The 20057-nt window shown below is 37.5% G+C and overlaps 2 protein-coding genes across 2 annotated transcripts; one reads left to right on the top strand and one right to left on the bottom strand.

Annotated features, from left to right (window-relative positions):
• The first annotated feature begins 785 nt into the window (after positions 1-785).
• On the top strand, positions 786-6410 carry LOC113765479 (ubiquitin-like-specific protease ESD4). Its single transcript, XM_027309677.1, has 9 exons — positions 786-2029; positions 2121-2200; positions 2302-2395; positions 2511-2609; positions 3458-3550; positions 3645-3764; positions 4118-4221; positions 4953-5025; positions 5844-6410. Exons 1-9 carry the CDS (start codon positions 1220-1222, stop codon positions 5904-5906), a joined length of 1536 nt encoding a protein of 511 aa, XP_027165478.1. The 5' UTR covers positions 786-1219; the 3' UTR covers positions 5907-6410.
• Positions 6411-6717: 307 nt separating this feature from the next.
• LOC113764761 (kinesin-like protein KIN-13A) lies at positions 6718-14642 on the bottom strand. The gene is made up of 15 exons (XM_027308743.1): positions 14383-14642; positions 14116-14238; positions 13753-14003; positions 12902-13123; positions 12087-12278; positions 10887-10991; positions 10653-10730; positions 10182-10263; positions 9750-9912; positions 9291-9620; positions 8650-8868; positions 7873-8536; positions 7708-7773; positions 7262-7447; positions 6718-7186 (listed from the first exon to the last, which is right to left on the bottom strand). Exons 3-14 carry the CDS (start codon positions 13948-13950, stop codon positions 7265-7267), a joined length of 2502 nt encoding a protein of 833 aa, XP_027164544.1. The 5' UTR covers positions 13951-14003; positions 14116-14238; positions 14383-14642; the 3' UTR covers positions 6718-7186; positions 7262-7264.
• Positions 14643-20057: the final 5415 nt, after the last annotated feature.

Raw genomic sequence — 20057 nt, 5'->3', positions numbered from 1 at the left:
AAGATTTCGCCCCACATTTTATGAAATCCCACGGCCATGAAATCCAATACTACTATTTTGCATCCTTTTGATTTGACATACCAGACACAATATCTACTTTTATTCCTCGTTCTACTGCGTTTTGCAAGACTAAATACTCACATTGACGGTGAATCCTGGACTAGTTTTTTTTTTTTTCTTTAAATTGGGTAAGTAAAAATTTATTATTAGCACATAAAAACAAAACCAACAAATGGGAGGTTTCAACTTTCAAGTCAACAATTCTAATTTATACAATTTACGCACTATGATAATCCGATAGCACTCTAACATGTATTTTTGTATATGAAATCCAGTATCAGTTAACTACGAGATAACATTACAATACAGTTCATTTAAGTATAATAAAAATTTTGAAAATAAATATTAAATAATTCTCATTCTTCGAGAATAATAATATATTCTAGATATATGAAAAACTTAAATTTGTCACACTTTACCAGAAAAATTTCTTCATACATTGTGCATTGAAGTAACTTTTTCAAATACATCAACAATTAGCTGTTTGGTAAATCATCTCATACATAATTTACAATTTCACCAACACATTGTACAATTTTCTCATCAACCACGTCACACAATTGTAGAAACTATGAATTTACTTCCAATCTCTCAATTCTCAATAGTAGCCCTAATACTACAATTGAAATTGGGATTTTTTTTTCCCCTGAAAGTAAAACCGCGAAACCCATCAAAACCCTTTCCTTTGCGGAATCCCATTTCTCTCCACACCAGGGCCCCCTCTCTCTCACACGCGCACGCACAGTGGAAAACACACGTACTCTCTCTCTCTCTCTACACGTATAAAGCAAGTCAAATTTTCAAAATTGATAGCCTAATTTTCATATTTTCGGCAGATCGATCGCTCCAATATTTGATCTTCTATTTCCCAACGGACTCATTCATCAGAAGCAAGCACTAATTCCAGTAGTATTAGTTCTCCCTTTGTTTTTATCTGTTTGCGGGTTAAATTTCGAAACCCTAATTTAATCTCTCCCTTTTCCATCAATTTATGCTTCTTCCTTTCCATTGCCCATACATTTCATTATTGTAGCCTCATTTTTGTTGTGCGTCGGTGAATTGATAGAGAATTTGCCGGCAATGGTTTAGGTTTCTCGATGATTTTTCGGAGGTTTTTTTCCCTGCTACAGTTTGTTAGAAATCCAGATTTTGTTTATCCATGGGTGCGTTAACGAGTAATAGGAAGCGCGGATACGACTTTAGCAGCAGCGTGAATTACGGAAGCCTAGTTTCAAATTCACCTGTTTCTAAAAAATCCAGACTTCCGGCGTTTATAAATCAGACTACAGGTCGGACGGACCGTATAACCGCAGTTTTCCAGTTTTTTAGGTATCCCGTTGAGAAAACTTTGTTCAAAAGGGAACCTCATGCCCCTGTTAGACGGCACAGAGGTGTGTCTTCTGTGAATTTGGGGAATTCTCCTTCTAAAGTTAGTTACAAAGACGGTTCAGCTGACGAAATGGGGAACCTTTTGAGTGGGCAATATAAAAGTACGAAAAGAAGTGCATTGGATACATTGAGGTTTAATGAAGAAGATAAGAAGGCGACTGAGGTAGCTAAAGAGGAGGTGCAGGAGGTTTCCGAAGATTCCAGTATTGAGGAGGTTGAGATTTTAGAGGTTAGGGAGGACCAGACGTGGAAGGACGGTAATGGGGTTGTTGATGAGGACTCGAGGAAATTTGATGGGATTGCTGTGGATAAGGATTCTCGGCCATCAAGTTCGTCAGCAATGACAAATGTGAGTGATGGGATTTTGAAGGTGGAGACTACAGAGAAGTTGCTGGAGTCTTTGTCGTTAAGTCAGGAGTTGGGCGTTCCACAAGAAAGCGTGCACAAGAAATTGTTATATGTTGCAGAGAGGAGGAATGATAAAATTAACTCGTTGAATTTTCAGATTGAATATACTGAGAAGCAATTGCAGCTACAACAGTTATTGCGTCCCCAGAAGAAAGAAGAAGCTGCTAAGAAGGTAATCTTTTTGTGCCATGAAAGTATGGAATTTTCTTGCTGTGTATATTTATTTATTTATTTTTGCTTACTTTGCTTGCATTTGATTGCAGGATGTGACAGCAGAAGCTTTTAAGCCTCTTACTGAGGAAGAAGAGACTGAGGTTAACCGTGCTCTTTCTAATTCCAGTCGGTATGAGTCAATGCTGTCTTTGTTTGCCTTTAAATGGCTCCATATTGGTCCATTTTATGCTGCTGTTATCATTTCATTTTTATTCTGTGGTTTATGTACAGGAGGAAGCTTTTGGTGACCCATGAAAATTCAAATATTAGTATTACAGGAGAAGTTTTGCAGTGCTTGAGACCACGTGCATGGTTGAATGATGAGGTGAACTTTGCTTTTTTGTCAGCTTCCATGAACTTGGTGAAAAGACTTCTTATCGAGTTAGCACAAGCATTTGACAAAGTTTTTTCCTCTGTAAATGGGCTTTCTTCTTTTGCAGGTTATCAATTTATATCTTGAGCTTTTAAAAGAAAGGGAGAGAAGGGAGCCTAGAAAATTCTTGAATTGCCATTTCTTTAACACTTTCTTTTTCAAAAAGGTCAGTGAGCTCTCTTTTCCGCATTTAGGCAAGAAAAGGTTGATTGGTTGTAATAACTTCTATATGTATTGGTTCTTTTAGGGCTTAGACTTGAATGTGTTATTGTACCCATTTGTCAACATTTCATGCAATTTGCTCCAAAACTTACAAAATAGAAAATTAGAGTAAAAAGGCTAAGTTTGGAATTTGAATATCAGTCTTCTAGATTTTTACCAGCATTTTTTAGCATCTATGAGATTGGAGAACTTAAACTGTACACTTTTTGGGAAGCATTGGAGGCCTGGGGCCCTGGGCATGAAGACTTCTATTGCAATTATGAGTTTTCCTATTACATAGTACATGCATAGAAGTGTGGAAAGATGGATAAGCTTGAAAGAAAAATTGGTTGTGTTTTTGCAAGGTGAATATAAGACTAAGGATGGAAATCTATTGCTGATGTTAAATATTGACTGCTAAGTAACATATGCCCCGTCATTCTCAAATTCTCTGCATGTTAAGGATTTCCAATTTGTTGGTCAAATCAAGTTAATGAAATTCTAGAAATTGGACTCCTGTTGCTTTTTAAATATACGGTGCATGCTTCGCTGAGATCTAGGTGGATTCAATCAATCAACTAAACCTACTTTGTGATGGTTTCTAGTTTTTTTTTTTTTTTTTGAGAATGCTTTCTGCTTTACTAGGAAAATTTTTGCGTGAAGTTGTTGTAGAATTGCAACTTATTCATTTGAAAGAATTGTGAGGTCATGAGTTTGATATATGATGTGATTTGATAGGTTATCCTTAGATTTAAGAACTTTTTTTGTCTTCTATGCCTCAATCAGTTTTTTGGGTGACATTTGAAATTGCAGCTAGTTAGTGGAAAGGGCGGATATAACTATCAATCGGTTCGGAGATGGACTTCCCAAAAGAAGCTTGGATATTGTATCTTTGATTGTGATAAGGTAGGATCCTTAGATCCTTAGGTTGTTTTTGTGGAGTACTGGATTTGATCCCTTGGCTTAGTTTAAAGTTAGATGATGTTTCTAATTTATTCAGATTTTTGTACCAATTCACAAAGAAGTCCATTGGTGCTTAGCAGTCATCAACAAGAAGGATGAAAAGTTTCAGTATCTTGATTCGCTTGGTGGAGTTGATAGTCAAGTGATTAAAGTACTGGTAAGCTTTTTTTTTTTTTTTTTTTTTTTTTTTAAAGTGCTTTGAGTCCTCAATTACAGGGTTGATAAAGTTGTCAGAGGAGTTGACTCACTTATATGGTCTTCAAACAGAGTCATAATGGGCCTTACTCTCACTAGTTTAAGAAATCCAAAACGAAATGTCCCATATTGTTGTCTACATGTTAGCTGCAATTCTTCAATTGTTCCTATGATTGATTTAAAATTTTTTTTTCTCTCATTATAAAGAAGTAAAAGAATGTTCTTGATACATAAAGAAAGAAGACAAAAGTTTTGGTGTTTAACTCATAGTGCTATGTGGTGATGAAGCCAGTTTTTTGATATTTATATCTCCAGGCTAGATACATTGTAGATGAAGTCAAGGACAAGTGTGGCAAAGGGATTGATGTTAGTTCCTGGCAGCAAGAATTTGTTGCGGACCTTCCAGAACAGGAGAATGGGTACTGAAGTTTCTTTTTGGTCAAATTTCTGCTTGCAAAATGGTTTCAACCCGAGAAATAGTTCTAAGCTAATATCCATATCATTTAGTGATTTATCTTATGTCTAGGAAAACGTTCCTTGTAAACTGCTAATAGCCTAATACATAGCCCTTTATGTGTATGAAAGTTAGCAAAATTCTGGCCCTTCCCACCCTCAACAATAGCAGCAGGTATATGAAATAAATTTGCCTCGTGCATCTAGTGATATTTGGATAGATATTTGACATCATATCTATGTGTGCTCTCTGTTATTGCTTATAAGCACCAATTATAATTTGAGGTTAAAATGTGGGAGGTTAGAGGTTAAAATGTGGGAGGTTAAAACGCCTACTATATCCTGTCTTTAGTTAGTGAATCTCCTCTTTGTCATCTTCTTCATTCTTAGCCCAATTTCGACTTTTGTTATTGCAATATAGATCGTGTGAAATGGAAGTCATCATCACTTTCACAGGATACCTGATTAGTCTTTTCTGCCATTTACCTTTGGGATGCTGTTCACTTTCTGTTGTTAATTGTTGTGGTTTGCTTATGTGGTATGAGCTTAAATGATTGTCCCTCTGTTTTGTCACTGGTGCAAAAAGATTGATTTCATTTAGCTCTAATATAACTGTACAAGCGAAATTAAGAATTCTTCTCCATTTTTCTTTATGAATTGTTCAATAAAAAAAGGTTTTTGTCTGTGTTATGAGCAGATTCGACTGCGGTGTGTTTATGATCAAATATGCCGACTTTTACAGTAGAGATATTGGACTCTGTTTTAATCAGGTAAATGCACAACCTGAGAGATATGGTTTATTTATGTCTTTTAAATCTTCTTGAGCCTGCGATTAGCTTGACTTTACAGGATTTCGTTATTCTTTCTTATTTGAATTTGTTGGATACTTCAGATTCTGAAGGAGATTTTAGTTTAGAATTGCTGAACATCAGAAGGAGGCATGTGCAGAGTGTTTATAAACCGCAGTGTATTAAATATCTTCTCTCTGTGATGCTGTCGTAGTTCGGTGTTGAGATAGCCATAACATATTATTCCATGGAGCATTCATGTCTCTAGTTGTATGTCGTCTGTTTATGAAGGGATCAGGGGTGTATGTTATGTCAGATGAGAGTTAGCTGACACTGAATTGGTGAGATAATTAACTAGAAAGGACAGAGTTATCATGGGCCAAAGAAAAAACAAAGTGAAAATAGTGTTTATTACTTCCGGTTGTACCATTAGCAGATTTGGTTGTGTATTATTCTAACATTAGTAGGATTGGACAGCATTTCATGGAAATTTCTGAAGCTTAGTTGATGCCTGCAGCTGCCATGTTTACTCAGTGGTTAATGTCAGAATAGGTTGTCTTGATTGTTTGGTAATTTGTAATCTGTCTGTCTATTGAGCTTTCTCTGTCTATTAAGCTTTTTCGTTATTCTGTGCATCTGTATGTCAAAGATCAAGGTATGGGTGGGGGAGACGAGGTTTACTAGGGACTTAAGCATGTTATTGATTACTGCTTTTAATATCTCCAAATGTCTTAGTTGCTGCTTTAGCTTTAGATTGAAAGGGCTCTTCTTTCTAACTTGTGTTTTCTTCTTGCCTGTAGGAACACATGCCATACTTTAGGCTGAGGACCGCTTTAGAGATTTTGAGGTCAAAAGCCGAGTGATCATTTGAACTTCTGGATGCTGTATATTTGCTAATTGATAGATCATGGATATGCATGAAAATGCTGGAGAACGAGGAATGAACAGATTAAAACAAAAAATGACATCACTTGACATCCTGGTACGAGTGAAGTGGCATTTTATCTTTGCCCAAGAGTTTGGTAACCTTTTTCCCCACACGTGAGGCAATGGACAGCTATCAAGCTTTTTTTGTTTTTTGTTTTTTTCTTTTCCTGGTATGGTTTTGTTTGGAAGCTTGTGGTTTTGATGCTGGTCATCTTCTCTGAGTGACTGCCTATTATTGGTGTGCCGAGTAAAGGTTACCTTCATCGGAGATGTAATCTCTGGGGCCCTTGTTTCACTAGGAAATTGGATTGATTTTATAGTGGTCTGCACCAATTTTTTTTTTTTTTTTTGGCTTAGAATGTGAAGGCATGTATACTGCAGGATCAAGTCTCCATATTGTTAATCTTGTCTGTTTTTCCTCGTATACTTGCATTCATTTACGGAGGGGTTTTTTGCGCATTGATATCTTTCCTTTCCCTCCCCGGTCTGCTGACAGATCGCCTGTAGCAGTTTGGGTGCGGTTGGATCCATGTTCCTGGATAATGTAGGACAATGTGGCACAGCACAATCAAGGTCTCCACTCAATTTTTTTTCAAACAGGGATTGGGACGTTACCGAGTTTTATGGCTTAAAACAAAAAATACGATTTAGTGCTTCACAAGCCCTCTTTTCGCCACGGGTATAAACGAGACAAGATTCTTCTGTCAACAGGCTCTTAGTAAACATAAACGGAGGGGAAATAAAGGATTTGGAAGTGGGTAAAGTGTGAAGTATGCTCCCGAAAAATGAGAAGATTATCCCTTTCAGTACAAAGCGTCCGTCTTCAAATCATTTCAACAATCATCAAAAAAGAAGCCCCATAAACCCACCAACGAAAGAAGACATCACTCATTTTGGAATACATTCTCTATACAACCAACACCACCTACTAATATGATTTCTTGCATCAATGTTTGAGCCAGCAAGTCTGAATGTTAAACCTCAGCTTATACAACTTGAGTTACAACAAAGCCTATAAACGTCTCAACATTGCAATGACCACGTCACTCCGTCCTCTGCAACCAGTGCACTAGGCAACTTTCGAAGATCTTGTGGTTTATCCCAACTTTCGAAGATCTTGTGGTTTATCCAAGTGCATGATGCAACTGCACTGCTGATGCCATTCTTGATAATCATAAATGTCCAGATTGATACATATTTGACAAGTACTTTTCAGCTGTACCAAATTGTGACATGCAAAAGTCAGTGGATATAAAGTAGATGGGGGTCATAACATTTACAAGATATTTACCCCTTAGCGATGCACCCGCTTTCTACTCAATATTTCTTGTTCCTTCAGACGATGTTGGAATCTGGCAAGACGAGCCTGCAGGCTGACCAGACTTGCTGCTTTACGTGAAAGCACAAAACTCAACTGTGTCACGTAATTATCAATTAGACTTCCAGGTTGATCCACCTCCGCGAGTAGTTTCATTTCCTGAAATCAGGAGCACAAGTTAGGCTGATAAGCAGTGGCACTAACAAGCATCTCTCTACAAAGATCAAACCTTTCTTTCACACCCAGACATTTCAACTGGCATATGCGCACATTAAAGTTACTATTTTACACTATAAGAATCCACGAGATGCAAGCATAAGTCAGAAGCAGCATGGAAAGTACACTTACTTCACGAACAATAACCAAGAACAAGAGGCCATGACTATGAAGAACACTCAAATGAAAGAAAGTACACTTACTTCACGAACAATCTCCATTGTGTCTTCAATTTCCTTTCTATGGGCAGCAATGAGGGCCTCTTCTTCCTTCACAATCAAAACAGTGAAACTACCATTTCAGCATCTACTAGAAAAAACCACTCAACATGCACAAGGAGTTTGCTTAAGCACACAACAGAAACCAACCTCAAGTATCTCATTGATACTATCTTCATGAGGTTGCTCAGGCTCATATTGCTTAGACCCAACACCATTTGTGTCAGCAATATTCACATTTTGTTGTTTATAGCTAGACGACGAATCAAAATTAGAAGCATCTTTTCTTGGCCAATTTCCCAGTTTTTCGGGCCTTTCATCCCTATATGTTTTCCGACGGGGAGGAGACACTTTCTGCACTTTCTCTTCTGTATCGACTGGAATCTGAGGATACACCTTTCGACGTGGAGGAGAAACTTTCTGCACTTTCTCTTCTGTATCAGCTGCAATTTGGGAAAATGATGTCAAGTTAATTTTCTGACTTGAACCACCATGACTGTTTTTCATATCAGACTTCTCCTTGTCGGGAGCACTGGAAGTTGCTGTACTTTCCTCCAGTCCAGAAGTATAATTTGATGTAAAACTAGAAGGTTGTTTATCAACATCACTTGAAGAATTGTAAGAAGTAAATTCCTTTTGTACAACCCTTCTGTTATCCACTGCTTTAGATTCCTGATGTTGGTCCACCAAATCCTCCACATCAGCAGAGAAAGAAGAAAATGGTGCTGATGAGGATTCCCTAGTACTGGAAGGTGGTAATGAACTTGAACCCTGATCCTTTTTTGTATTTCCACTTTTGGAGAGACTTTTAACCCTGTTCATATGATGAGCTTTAGTGACATAGTAAACTGTTATGTTACAACTCAAATTTGGTCCTACCCACCACCACACAAAAAAAGGGAAAAAATCTCAAAGAGATGACGATACCTATCAGCATATCTCAATGTATTGAGTGTGTGTTCACATGAACCAGCATTAGGAGAAATGCACGATATCATAACAGTCCTTGAGTTGCCGACAAAGGAGTCACGGAGCACCTCAGTAAGTTTGCTCCCACGAAAAGGAATATGGATCTGGTCATTGTCCAAGGCACGAATACACTCCTTAAGAGCCAAAAGACTCTTGTTAATTTCTGCTCCTTCAATCCTTAAACAGAATAAAAGTAGCGTTTGAGTGCAAAAGTGGAGCTTATTTTAAGCACATAATGAGTTAACGTGTGATACAAACAAGAAGAATTGCTCAACTAAGTAAAACACTTTGTTTGAAGCATCAAAAAGAAGTAAGAGAGAAGAAGAGACTTTTTTTGAGAAGATACGTTATTTAGCCAGAAAGCAATTAACAAAGAAGACGAGGTACTACTTTAGGCACTCATAATCAAGGCAATAAGAAGGCATTCTCATTGGCAAGTCAAAGATAAAGCCAAATGAATGTTAAATTGGATCAAACTCAAGAGGAAATGGCTGAGATCCAACTCCCTGCCCATGCGGCAGAAGGTTTGAATGACAAGTCTAGTAAACACATTTCCCACTATTCTGCAAAAAAACAAAAGTAGTTTCAGGAATTATTACCGTGTTTGCCGGTCAGTGTCCGTTGTATCAGCACCTCTCTCGCTACCAGCAAGATCAATGAAAGAAATCTTCCCAACAACCTTCCCGCTCCTGGATTCATTTCCGTCATTGTTCCTCCTGGAGTCTTTAATCTCATTATGCTTTTTGATAGCAAGTTGTAATATTGCATGTGACCGCGACGATTCCTCATTGGCACCAGTAGAACCTGTACTTCTCGCCGCATTTCCCCTCTCAATAAATTCTTTAACAATCTGGACATCAGATACTTCAAATTCTTGTAGTCCAACAATGCAAACTTGTTGTCGTCCATCTTCTCTCATGCACAGTTTTCTGCATATGCACAAGAAAATGAGTAACAAAAAACAAGCAAACATCACCATTATCAAGCACTTAAATGGAGAACTTCTCATGGTTGTTGCATCAAGCAAGAAACCTAACAACGCCAAAGAGAGTACTAACTTCCTGTCACTGAGAAGATCAAAAAGTTTTCCGCCATATATCTCAAAGAAGCTGAGCCACAACTTAAATCTCTGATTACGATAAACTGGCTGATGCAGCAATCTAACAATGTCTTCTGCAGCTCTAAGAGGTAATGGCTGCATTGTGTATGTCTTGCCACTCCCTGAAGAAATCACAAAGGAAAAGAGAGAAGAATGTAATTTAGTAGTATCTAACATGATTAGAATGAACAGAGGCCCATGACTAGTCAATGATTCAGAGAAAGGTCCACAAAACCACTATAACTACAGGAAACTAACTATCATGCACCCTCAACAGCTGACTAAGGAGAGATGGTGTAAGGAAATATGTGTCATTCAGACCATTTTAACATAAGAAGTTGCCGATGGACAAGATCATAACCAACAATCCAACAAAAGAGACAGAAAGTACCTGTCTGGCCATATGCAAAACATGTGGCTTTTGTCCGCTGGAAGATGGTAGGAATAATTGGTTCTACAGTGACTCGATATACCTGATCCAATTGACAGAAAGAAGGCTTAAAACCTTCAAGGGTCAAAGAAACAAAAGTGGACATATTACAGAAGATGCAAAAACGAAAACAGTTACTTCCCAGCCTACAAATGCAGAATACATACTAGTGACACGCAGATGACCCCCAAGGAAGACTCGCACAATTAGAGAGAGAGAGAATCACCTAAGTCCAGCAGCACAGAGGCACGATAAAAGACTTTTTTTTTTTCTTTTATGAACCAAATTCACAATTACTACAACCCCCCCCCCTCCAACCCAAAAAAAAGAGGGGGAGAGAGAGAGAGAGAGAGAGGAACTCTCTCCACAGAAATTTCAGAGCAATGCAGTATTCAAGGCTAATTTGTGCTACCCAAACATAAAGGGTGTTACCTCGTCATTTGTCACATGCTCATCCAGAACAGCATCAAAACAAAACTCATGCTTCTCAACGTAGGCAGTCAAGTCAACCTTCAAAATAAAATTATGGATAGTGTCATAACTAATGCGGCTAGAAAGCAAAATGAAAGAAACATGATTTTTATATTCAGCTTTCATCATCCTAAATTTCCTATGACATGGTAAAAAATTATGAAGCCATCATTTTTAAATGGTCGAGATATATACCTTTAACTTCGGTTCATGAACAGTCAAATAAGCATCCTCATGTACAGTTACAATGTCATCTTCTTTACGAGCAATTTCCTTCTTGTTCAAAGGTCTTTTACGCACCTAAGACAAACATGAAAATATAAGATGAAATGTCCTGTCACAAGAACAGCAAAAAGTGGCAAAATAGATCAGTATACATAAAAACAGCAATAAAACTCAATCTCCGCTGCAAATTGTTATTGTACAAGAATTTTATGTTATCTTATTTCATAAGAAATACTACCAAAGATTAGACATCATAAACAATGTACTTATGGTAGATGAAAAGTATTTATTAGAAAAAATATAAGAGAGGGGGTTGTAGCTCCATAAACTTCCAACCTTTTGTTTGAATGTACTTCAAATTGGGAATTCCATGGGAATAACAGGATCTTTAGTGTCCACAAAAAAAAATGGAGGGTTCTATGGATGCTTCAATTAAAAATTCGGGAAGAAAGAGAAGTTTTATGGTATGGTATCGAGATTGTTGGATATCTTCATCAGAAGATGAGGTAAAATAGATCAACAAATACTAAATCAAAACTTTCAAACATTTGAAATGACAATAAACTTTTCAATGTGACATCCAGTCCAACTTACATAGACAACACTCTTAGGATTGTAACAAATGGATGTGTGTCCTTTTTTCTGATTAAACACATGAGCAGCAATTGCATATGACAGAAGCGTAAAGGAAGTATATGTCACTGCAACCCACATTTGAAGATATTACTTCCAATCTCTTAGCAGATGGGAACATAGAAAGTTTGCATTAGCAACATCCCAAGAAGAAATAGTAATTAAACTTTCTGATGGAAAAAGCATTAAAAGATACATGTACATATAGAAGAACTGCAGCAAATGCAACATCGTCATGCTTAAACTGAGGCCATATAGAAAATGGTTGGTAGAAGAAAAATAGAACAAAAGCAACAACTCTTGCAACAATACGAAGGCTTAGACAGCTCCTAGCAGGTCTTGAATTTACAGACCAAACCAATAACAAAATGACAGCTCACACTCTTGTTCACACATAAATGCCATGTCCCATCAACAAACCAATAGCCCAAATATATACTCTGTACCCCACCAATTACACAAAGAAACCCAAACACAAATCCACGCATAGACACAGAGGGATGTTGGGGAGAGTGTTTTGCAACAAGAACAACGCACCACAACTTTAATCTTAGCCACATTGTTTTCTCTTGTGTTTATATCTTTTTCACTTGCAAGAAATCCAGATGGAACATCTGCATCAGTTTGTCCTTTTTGAAGCTGACTGGGTATCACCTCAAAATCACTGTCAAATGCTTTACTCACAGCTGGCATGAAAGGTGACGGCTCAAATGGTTCCGAAATGACATGCTGAAAGAGGAAATCAAAGATACCAACCATAAGTATGTATTAGCCATCAGCAAATAGATATGAACAACCAACTACACACCCAAATTCTGCAGTATAATGTCATCACAACAACGTCAGAATTCATAACCATCCCAGATGATTATAAATGACTACATTTACAATGTAGTAAATCTACACATAAAATTTAACTGTCTTTAGATAGCCACTAAATTAAACAAGGAAGCTAATACTCAAAAGCCAAAATGATGTGAAAGCATATCTCATAATTTTTCTTTCACAAAAGAATTTCATAAACATATCTGACATGTTGTAATTCCTCATTTGAATGTAATTCTAATATATGTCATCATGTGCCATAGTGTAGAAACCTGATCAACAAATAAGAATCTCCATTGAAATAACTTGCACTGAGGAAAAAACAAAATGTCTAAACCTGAGAGTAAATGCTAAAAATCCCTTATCAAATGCCCAACATCCCAAATCATATAAAGGGAACTAACAATTTAAAATAACCAAAATGGCACATTATCATTCCAAACCCTTTGACAAGTGAATGTACAGCAGGAAGCACCCAATTGTATCAAATTCGAAACTAAGGAATACCAGATAAATAAGAATCAAACCTCAGATAAGAGCTCTGTATCATCCATAGAGTGTAGGTCCAAAAGGCCAGCACCAAAATCCCCTCTAAATTCAGGAGAATAAAAGCCATCTGATGCTGCAAACCCACTCAAACTTTGGGAGGTAGGAGTGTACGGCTCAGAACCAGGTTCACCGTTAAAATTCAGGTTTCTCATTAGTTTAAAAAGCCTTTGTTTCTCTTCTGCAGATTGTGCTCCATAGCCCTTTTAAACAATATCAAGTTTCTACAGTTATTCATGAACTAATATAATATAGCTAAACTGATAGGATAAATACATGCAAATATAAGATTTGGCACTTGATATTTCTTTTTTTGATAATTAGATTTCTTCCATATCAAATGCAAAATGCAAAAGTATATGATTTTTCATTTCTCTGAAATGTCCTTAAATAAAGCCAATTACACAAAGCAATTTCCGAAAGAAACTGTACGAGTTACCATTTATCAAACGAGGATAACGAAAACCCAGGAACCATCAAAAGATATCAAGCGAGCTATCTCCCCCCCCCCCCCCCAACACCAAAAAAAGGGGAAAAAAATCATGAAAACGCAATAAGATATTCTGAAGCAAAATCTGGCGAGTCCTCATATCAAATATCATTTAACTTCAAAGATCGAAGGTGAAAGCATAAATAACAGACTCTCAATCTAAGTAGAAGTTTCAGGTATGAAAACCTCAATGCCCAGATAATACCAATCGAAGCACCTGATTCTAAAAAGAATTAGTCAGTGCACTTTCTTTTGGTTCGATACAAAAGTTCAATCTTTTTAGACATTTCCTTGAAATTTAGAAAGCTGAGAATTGAAGAGACATTATAGGTAGAGAAGCACCTGCATGAGAAGGTTAGGAAGGAGCCGATGATCAATACCAGTAGATGCCAATGGAGAGGCCAGATGCTGCAACCCGGCAGACTGAAGCCACCGCGCCATAACGGCGTCTCCAGCATCACCGCTGGCGGGGCCCCCATTGCCGGGGTGATCATACAGAGCAGTGGCGGCAGCATTGCTCTGCTGCATCTGGCCACCCATGTGGCGCTGTGATCGCCGCTGAGGAGCCAATTTTCAAGATCTAATTCCCAAAGCTTTCCCACCAAAAAAAAAAAAAAGGTAATACGAGTCACCGCTGAATTCCTAAAAACACTTAAAAATCTGCCAAAACCGAAGAAAATTTTTAAAATGCTAAATTTTACTTACAGTGAGGTGAAAAGTCCGAATCAAAGCGGCACATTAACGAATTGAAATGCCCAAAATCCAATTCAAAATCAGAAATTTCGCCGGTGATCACAGAAATGAGATTAATCGGAGTTAAAATCCGCCCTAGAAATGATCAATTCCACAATGCATGTTAGGTAGCAGAAATTAAAATAAAAAACCTTATCTTGAATCTCGATATCTAAGCATAAATTTCGCAACAGATGACGCAAAAAAAAAGGGAGCGAAAGCGGGAGACAGGGAGATCACCGGATGCCGGAGAAGAGTGAGAATTGTGCGATCTGGGGGGAATGAATCAGGCTAACTGGGGGAATAGATCTGGGAGAAATGAGCAAAAAACCCTAACTTGATGGTGTAAAGAAAATATAGAGAATTTGAAGTGTATGAAATTGAGTGGGTGTCGTGCGTGTTTTTGGGATTGCTTTGGAGGGATGAGAAACAGAGAGAAACTGAGGTTAGTATTTTATCACAAGCCGGAGACACAAGCAAGTTCTGATGGAGAAATTATATCTGTATAATCTACAATCTATATTCTAATCCCATATATCGTTTGTTGGAGATATTTATCGGAAGGTGATTTTTTTTTTTCAAAAAAAAAAAAAAAGGAAAACTGAAACGGCTATATTTGAGTATGTGAAATGACATCTTTAGTCTTCACCCTGCTTGCTTATTTTCTCCATAAAGCTAAAAATCACCATATTTTGCAAGATTTTATAAAATGGGGAAGAAAAATCGTCTTTGTTTCGGGTACAAACTAAAACAAAATGAAAGCTCCGGAAAGGGTTAGATTTAAAAAGCAGAGAGGAACTCAGAGAAATTCTGATTCCAATAAATTGAATTTCTGAGACATTAATCTCAACCACTATGCCTTCAAGTGATGAATTACAAATATTTTTCAAAATGGCCTCCCCAGTTTTGAATAGCTTCTGGGATGCTGCCTTGATTGGAAGCTTATGCTATAAAGAAAAACTCTAATCAAAGTCATGGAGAAAAATTGGACATTCCATTCTCAGCACTTTTCTGATTACAAGCTGGTAATAAGATAGGAAAATGAAGGCATCAGTAGTGCCCCTTTTAAAGACATCCCAAGAAAAGTTTCTACATTTATGAAAAAGTTCTGGGAGGCCACCATAATTAATATACCCATCTTAAATTACAGTTCTATTATGTGAACACCAAGTTAAACTCCCTTCTTTTTTTTTGGGAAAAACTAAGGTAGTGAAATAATTTTCCTGTATCTCTGAACAAACCAGCTGTGGCATGGGCATGGGGCACAGTGTACAGAACGCATCGTTCTATAACTCTCGGAGTTGGAGGCAGCAGACAATTTACCCTTAGCTCAAACTTGCATGCAGTCTGATTCTCTTGTCGTCACTCAAGCAGCCAGGGATGATTGACCTGACTTGTCCCATTATTCTCAAGGCAAAATAACTAGGCAGAGTGATGACATTTTTTTGTCCACTTCTATCAAACATATCAACTTCCTATACACCATTTTATCGCTTTCTTGATTCCACCGGTACTTACTGTAAATACTCAAATTTTGATATTCTCCTGTTCTTTCTTTTTTTTTTCTTTGGAATCTTATTAGCATGTGGTTGACTGACATTTTCAGGTTTTAGTTGAAAAAAATGCACAAATATCTATTTGATTCGGATGCCACCATAAAAATATCATCATTTCTTGATTTTGAGACCCCCCCTCTCTTTATAGTTCTTCTCTGACAAAAAATTATATATATATAAACACTAATGAATGCCATGAATATTGATGGTCCAAATAAACAAAGATGCTAGAAGACAATAAATAACTTCTTGCCAAGACCACAAAATAACCCTATACTATGTTAAAATCAGAAAGCAAGAGGTGGTTTACTTTTCATTTCTGCTGTTTAGATAAATCGAATATGCCAATTCATCTTATCAACAATGCGTCAATGTCCCACCCCACAAAATAGAACAAACAAGAACCTCGATGTGTGAACTCCATTCAAAGAGCTGGTAAATAAATTGGGCAAATTAAATAAGAAAAACAGTTATACATGCGAAATTCTGCCATTGAGTTCCACCCAAGACTCATAACTAAAGAACCTAAATGGGATCTTTTTCTTTTTCTTGAACCTATTTATGTTTTATCAGACAACTCATGCTCTTAAGCTTGCCTGCCTGCTCAATATGTAAACCTATACATTATGCACGGCTCAGAAGTTGGAACTTAGAACCCATTTCGCTTTTTCTTTTCTTTTTTTTTTTTTTCTGGTTTTGGAGAGATGGGAGAAGAGAGGGGGGGGGGGGGGGTGTTGGTGGCATGGGTGGGTGGAACTCTCTTGTCTATAACAATTCTTGATGTTTAATTACTTGAATAGTATGCACGTGAGGCGGTCTCTGGATTTTAGTGTAAAAGCAACCGAAGCACTGATCTCTTGGCAATGCAATGTCTGATCCCAAGAACCTTCGTCATCTTAATTCGCTTCCTTATCCAAGAACCTTGCAGATGTACTACGGTGGAATGGAGTGGACCCTTTACAATGAATCACGATTAGAAAAAAAAAGGGCTGATTAAACAAGGCAAAAGTTAGTAAATTTGATTGTAGTAATAGTCAACAGAATCGTGTCCAAGTTCTTGTTTTCGGGAGACAATTGGTATATAATTGCAAGGAAGAAAATCTGAACAACTCTGTACTCATTCTGAGGTTGTAATATGATATGGACTAGGAGTTTCCTTTATTTAAATGTTTTAGGTGGAAATGGACGCTAGGAGTTTACAAGATGCTTTTGACTGCCGGCCTCTCAGATAGACTATACTCTATATTTAGGAAGATCCTTAATCAGTTTCTTGCTATCTTTTATTCGTTTGTTTTTCTTTTTTCTTTTCTTCTCTATGCATAGTGATAGTAGTGTGTGTATTCATGGCAAAGGAGCAGTACATACTAGTACAAATTAATGGTCAATTTCATTCCAAGTTGATTGAAGTTAATTAATGTGAACCACCCGAATAGTGGCAGCCCTCCGTCCTAATCCAATGAGTTGGTTGGCAGGACAGGAGGTGCTACATTTCCATCACATGCAACTATTATGAGAAGTTTGGCACAAGTGCAATTTGCAGCTAGTCTGATGCCTATATTGCTGTTCAAATAATTTTTGCCTTTTCTTTTCGAAAACTCTGAATTGAAAATCTCGATAATCATGATCATAGCTATTCCAACTTGCAAAGCACACAAATCAAGCTGTACTAAATATGAAAGTATGAGCACCCACGGGTAGCTCAGCCGGGACTGGTAAGTCCGTTTTTACGGTAAGATCCCGTGTTCGAGCCTACTGTGGTAAAATTGCTGATATCCTTAGGCAGGGCTCTGCTGGCCTTAAGGGGATTAGTCTGGTCAAAAAAAAGTTAGGACACCCCCTGAGTGGAAAAAAATATATGAAAGTACGAGGGATTCCTCAATATCCTCTATTCTTCCATTATCTTTAATACATGTCCAAAGTCTTTTCACTAAATGTTATAGCATCTTGTAAACTTATCGTGTCAACGTTAACGGTTTATGTGTTGTACTTAACTAATCTAATCTACATTGCACAAGGTTCAGTACATGAGTTTTACATGGATCAAATTTAACTGAGAATTTTCTATTCTTTTTAAATCAACCTAGCCACTTCAATTAGACAAAAAGAAAAGAAGTTTTCTTGGACGAGTTTGATTAGGTGGGCAACAAAGAAGAAGAATGATACATACTTGCGTATTTCAAACGTGGAGCCGTAAGCACTTTTGAATCTAAGTATACAAAGATGTGCATATAAATTACCTAACTTATCATGGCTTGCTGTACACTTCTTTTGCAAAAAAAAAAAGCCTTGCTTTTACTTAAAGTATGTGGGGTGGGGTTGATGAGATTCAGCGATTAAGAGTGCAATTTGAATTAAAGTTGGTTTCATCCATCCACTGAGACTCTTTAGCTGGTAATTAGCTCCCACCACCCTATGCGCTATAAGCTATGATGCACCAACTTCCCAAAGATTAGTAATGATGCAGTGCTGGTATATATTACCACTAATGGCCTTATTTGCAGTTAATTAGCTTATTCATGAGATCAAAACTTGAGTTATAATCAAGGTTTGTAAAATCGGGATCCTACGTAGGATCGATTTTAGTTTTACAGGATCGGATCGTAGGATCGGATCGGAGAATAGTAAGATCCTACCAAAAGCTCCTAATTGCAATTAAAGGTTGCAATTCTTTGATAAATTACAAATATACCACAAATATTTTCATTTACTTGCAAAATGGAGCTTCGTATTTCACAAATTTACAAAAAAATTGTAGGATCGTACGATCCTACCGATCCTACACGATCCTACCGATCCTGCTACGATTCTATGCGATCCTACAGAGATTAATATGATTTGCGACTCTGAATACGATCCGGATCGATTTTGGTTATCCAGATCGTAGGATCGTACGATCCTACGATCCGGATCGCGATTTTGACAACTATGGTTATAATATAAGATGGATCTTTTTTATTTTTTTTTTCAATCGTTAACCCTACTTCTACTCCTACTCTATCTAGGGGGAGACCCAACTGGGCCTATGAGAGACCGATGGGGACAGAACTACCACCGGACCAGACGGGTGCGTGGCGCACCCGTCTGGATTTTTTGAAGAACCACAATTTTTTGAAGAACCTTGCCTCCCACCCCACCAAAGCCTTAAAGGCTTGGTGGTGGCCATCAGCCTAAGGCTGATGGTATATATGATTGGATCTCACAAGGTGAGCATTTGTTATTAGCCTCTGCATGTGGCGTAATCTGAATTTAGGATATCATAGTCCAAGTTGACAAAGCAATCATGGTGTTGAATAATTAATCAATGAATACCGGTGGATACAGATGAAATACATGAGAATAGAACCATCTCATAATAGTTTTCCAAGTTGTCAAATGTTCTGTTTCACTTGTTTTCCAAATCATCTCTAGTTTAGCACCCAATTTTCTTGGAAATATCTGAATATTATATCTAATGGAAATGGAAACATCTAATGATATCAAATGGTAATTAATTAATCTCTGCTGTTTCCCCAGGTTTTTGTACAGACTAATACGGGTCCTTGCAACTTTCAGAATTTCTATTGTCGCATTGATAATCGGCTTTGCTCAGTTGCGAGAATCATTCTCCAATCCATGCACCTCACTTAATTTCAGGCTACTATTTTACTATCGCATGCTCCCTAGAACTATATTGTCTATGAAGGGAGAAACTAGTTCGCAACTTTGCTCCAAGTTCATCCTACCTACCCATTCCTTCAAAATCTCACATTCCAAGAACTCACATCTCGGATCATCCTTGACAACTCCACCCATTTTTGAAACCTTGAACGTGAAATAGGCAAAATCTGGATCATTATAGTCTCTGGGATGTATATCACGCAGGCAACAAAAATAACTTCCTCCAAGATCAACCAAACTGACAATATTATGAGCCCAACAAGACAAAAGCTTCTGTTTCCTAACAACTCTCCTTCTATCCATTTGGTATGCCACCGCTAGAAAGGGACTTCTTCCACTGCATAATAATATGTCCTCCTCATAATGAATGACATTCCCATAGAAGTCAAATGGAGGACCACACACTGTATCGCTAGGATTAGTGATGTAGTTTTTCCACTGCTCACCATTGAAACCGTCAAATAGAAATAGCTCGGTTACAAGCCTCCCATTTGTCCTCCACCATGTTATAGGCAAATGAGGCACGGTCTGATGAAACACATAACTTATTGTCAATAACCACATGAGAGAGGCGTAAAGTTGTACGACCAACAAAATAGTTGCTAGATTCTTCCAACAGAGGCAGGCTCGCAAGTTTACGCCAACTACCGGTACTTGGATCATCAACCTCAAAGTTGGGATCAGGTGTATGAAATTTGTAGG

Source organism: Coffea eugenioides, chromosome 3 (assembly GCF_003713205.1).
Source record: "Coffea eugenioides isolate CCC68of chromosome 3, Ceug_1.0, whole genome shotgun sequence".
NCBI classification, from domain to species: Eukaryota; Viridiplantae; Streptophyta; class Magnoliopsida; order Gentianales; family Rubiaceae; genus Coffea; species Coffea eugenioides.
Note: the sequence above shows the minus strand (reverse complement) of the source record. Positions and strands in the feature narration are given on the sequence as shown.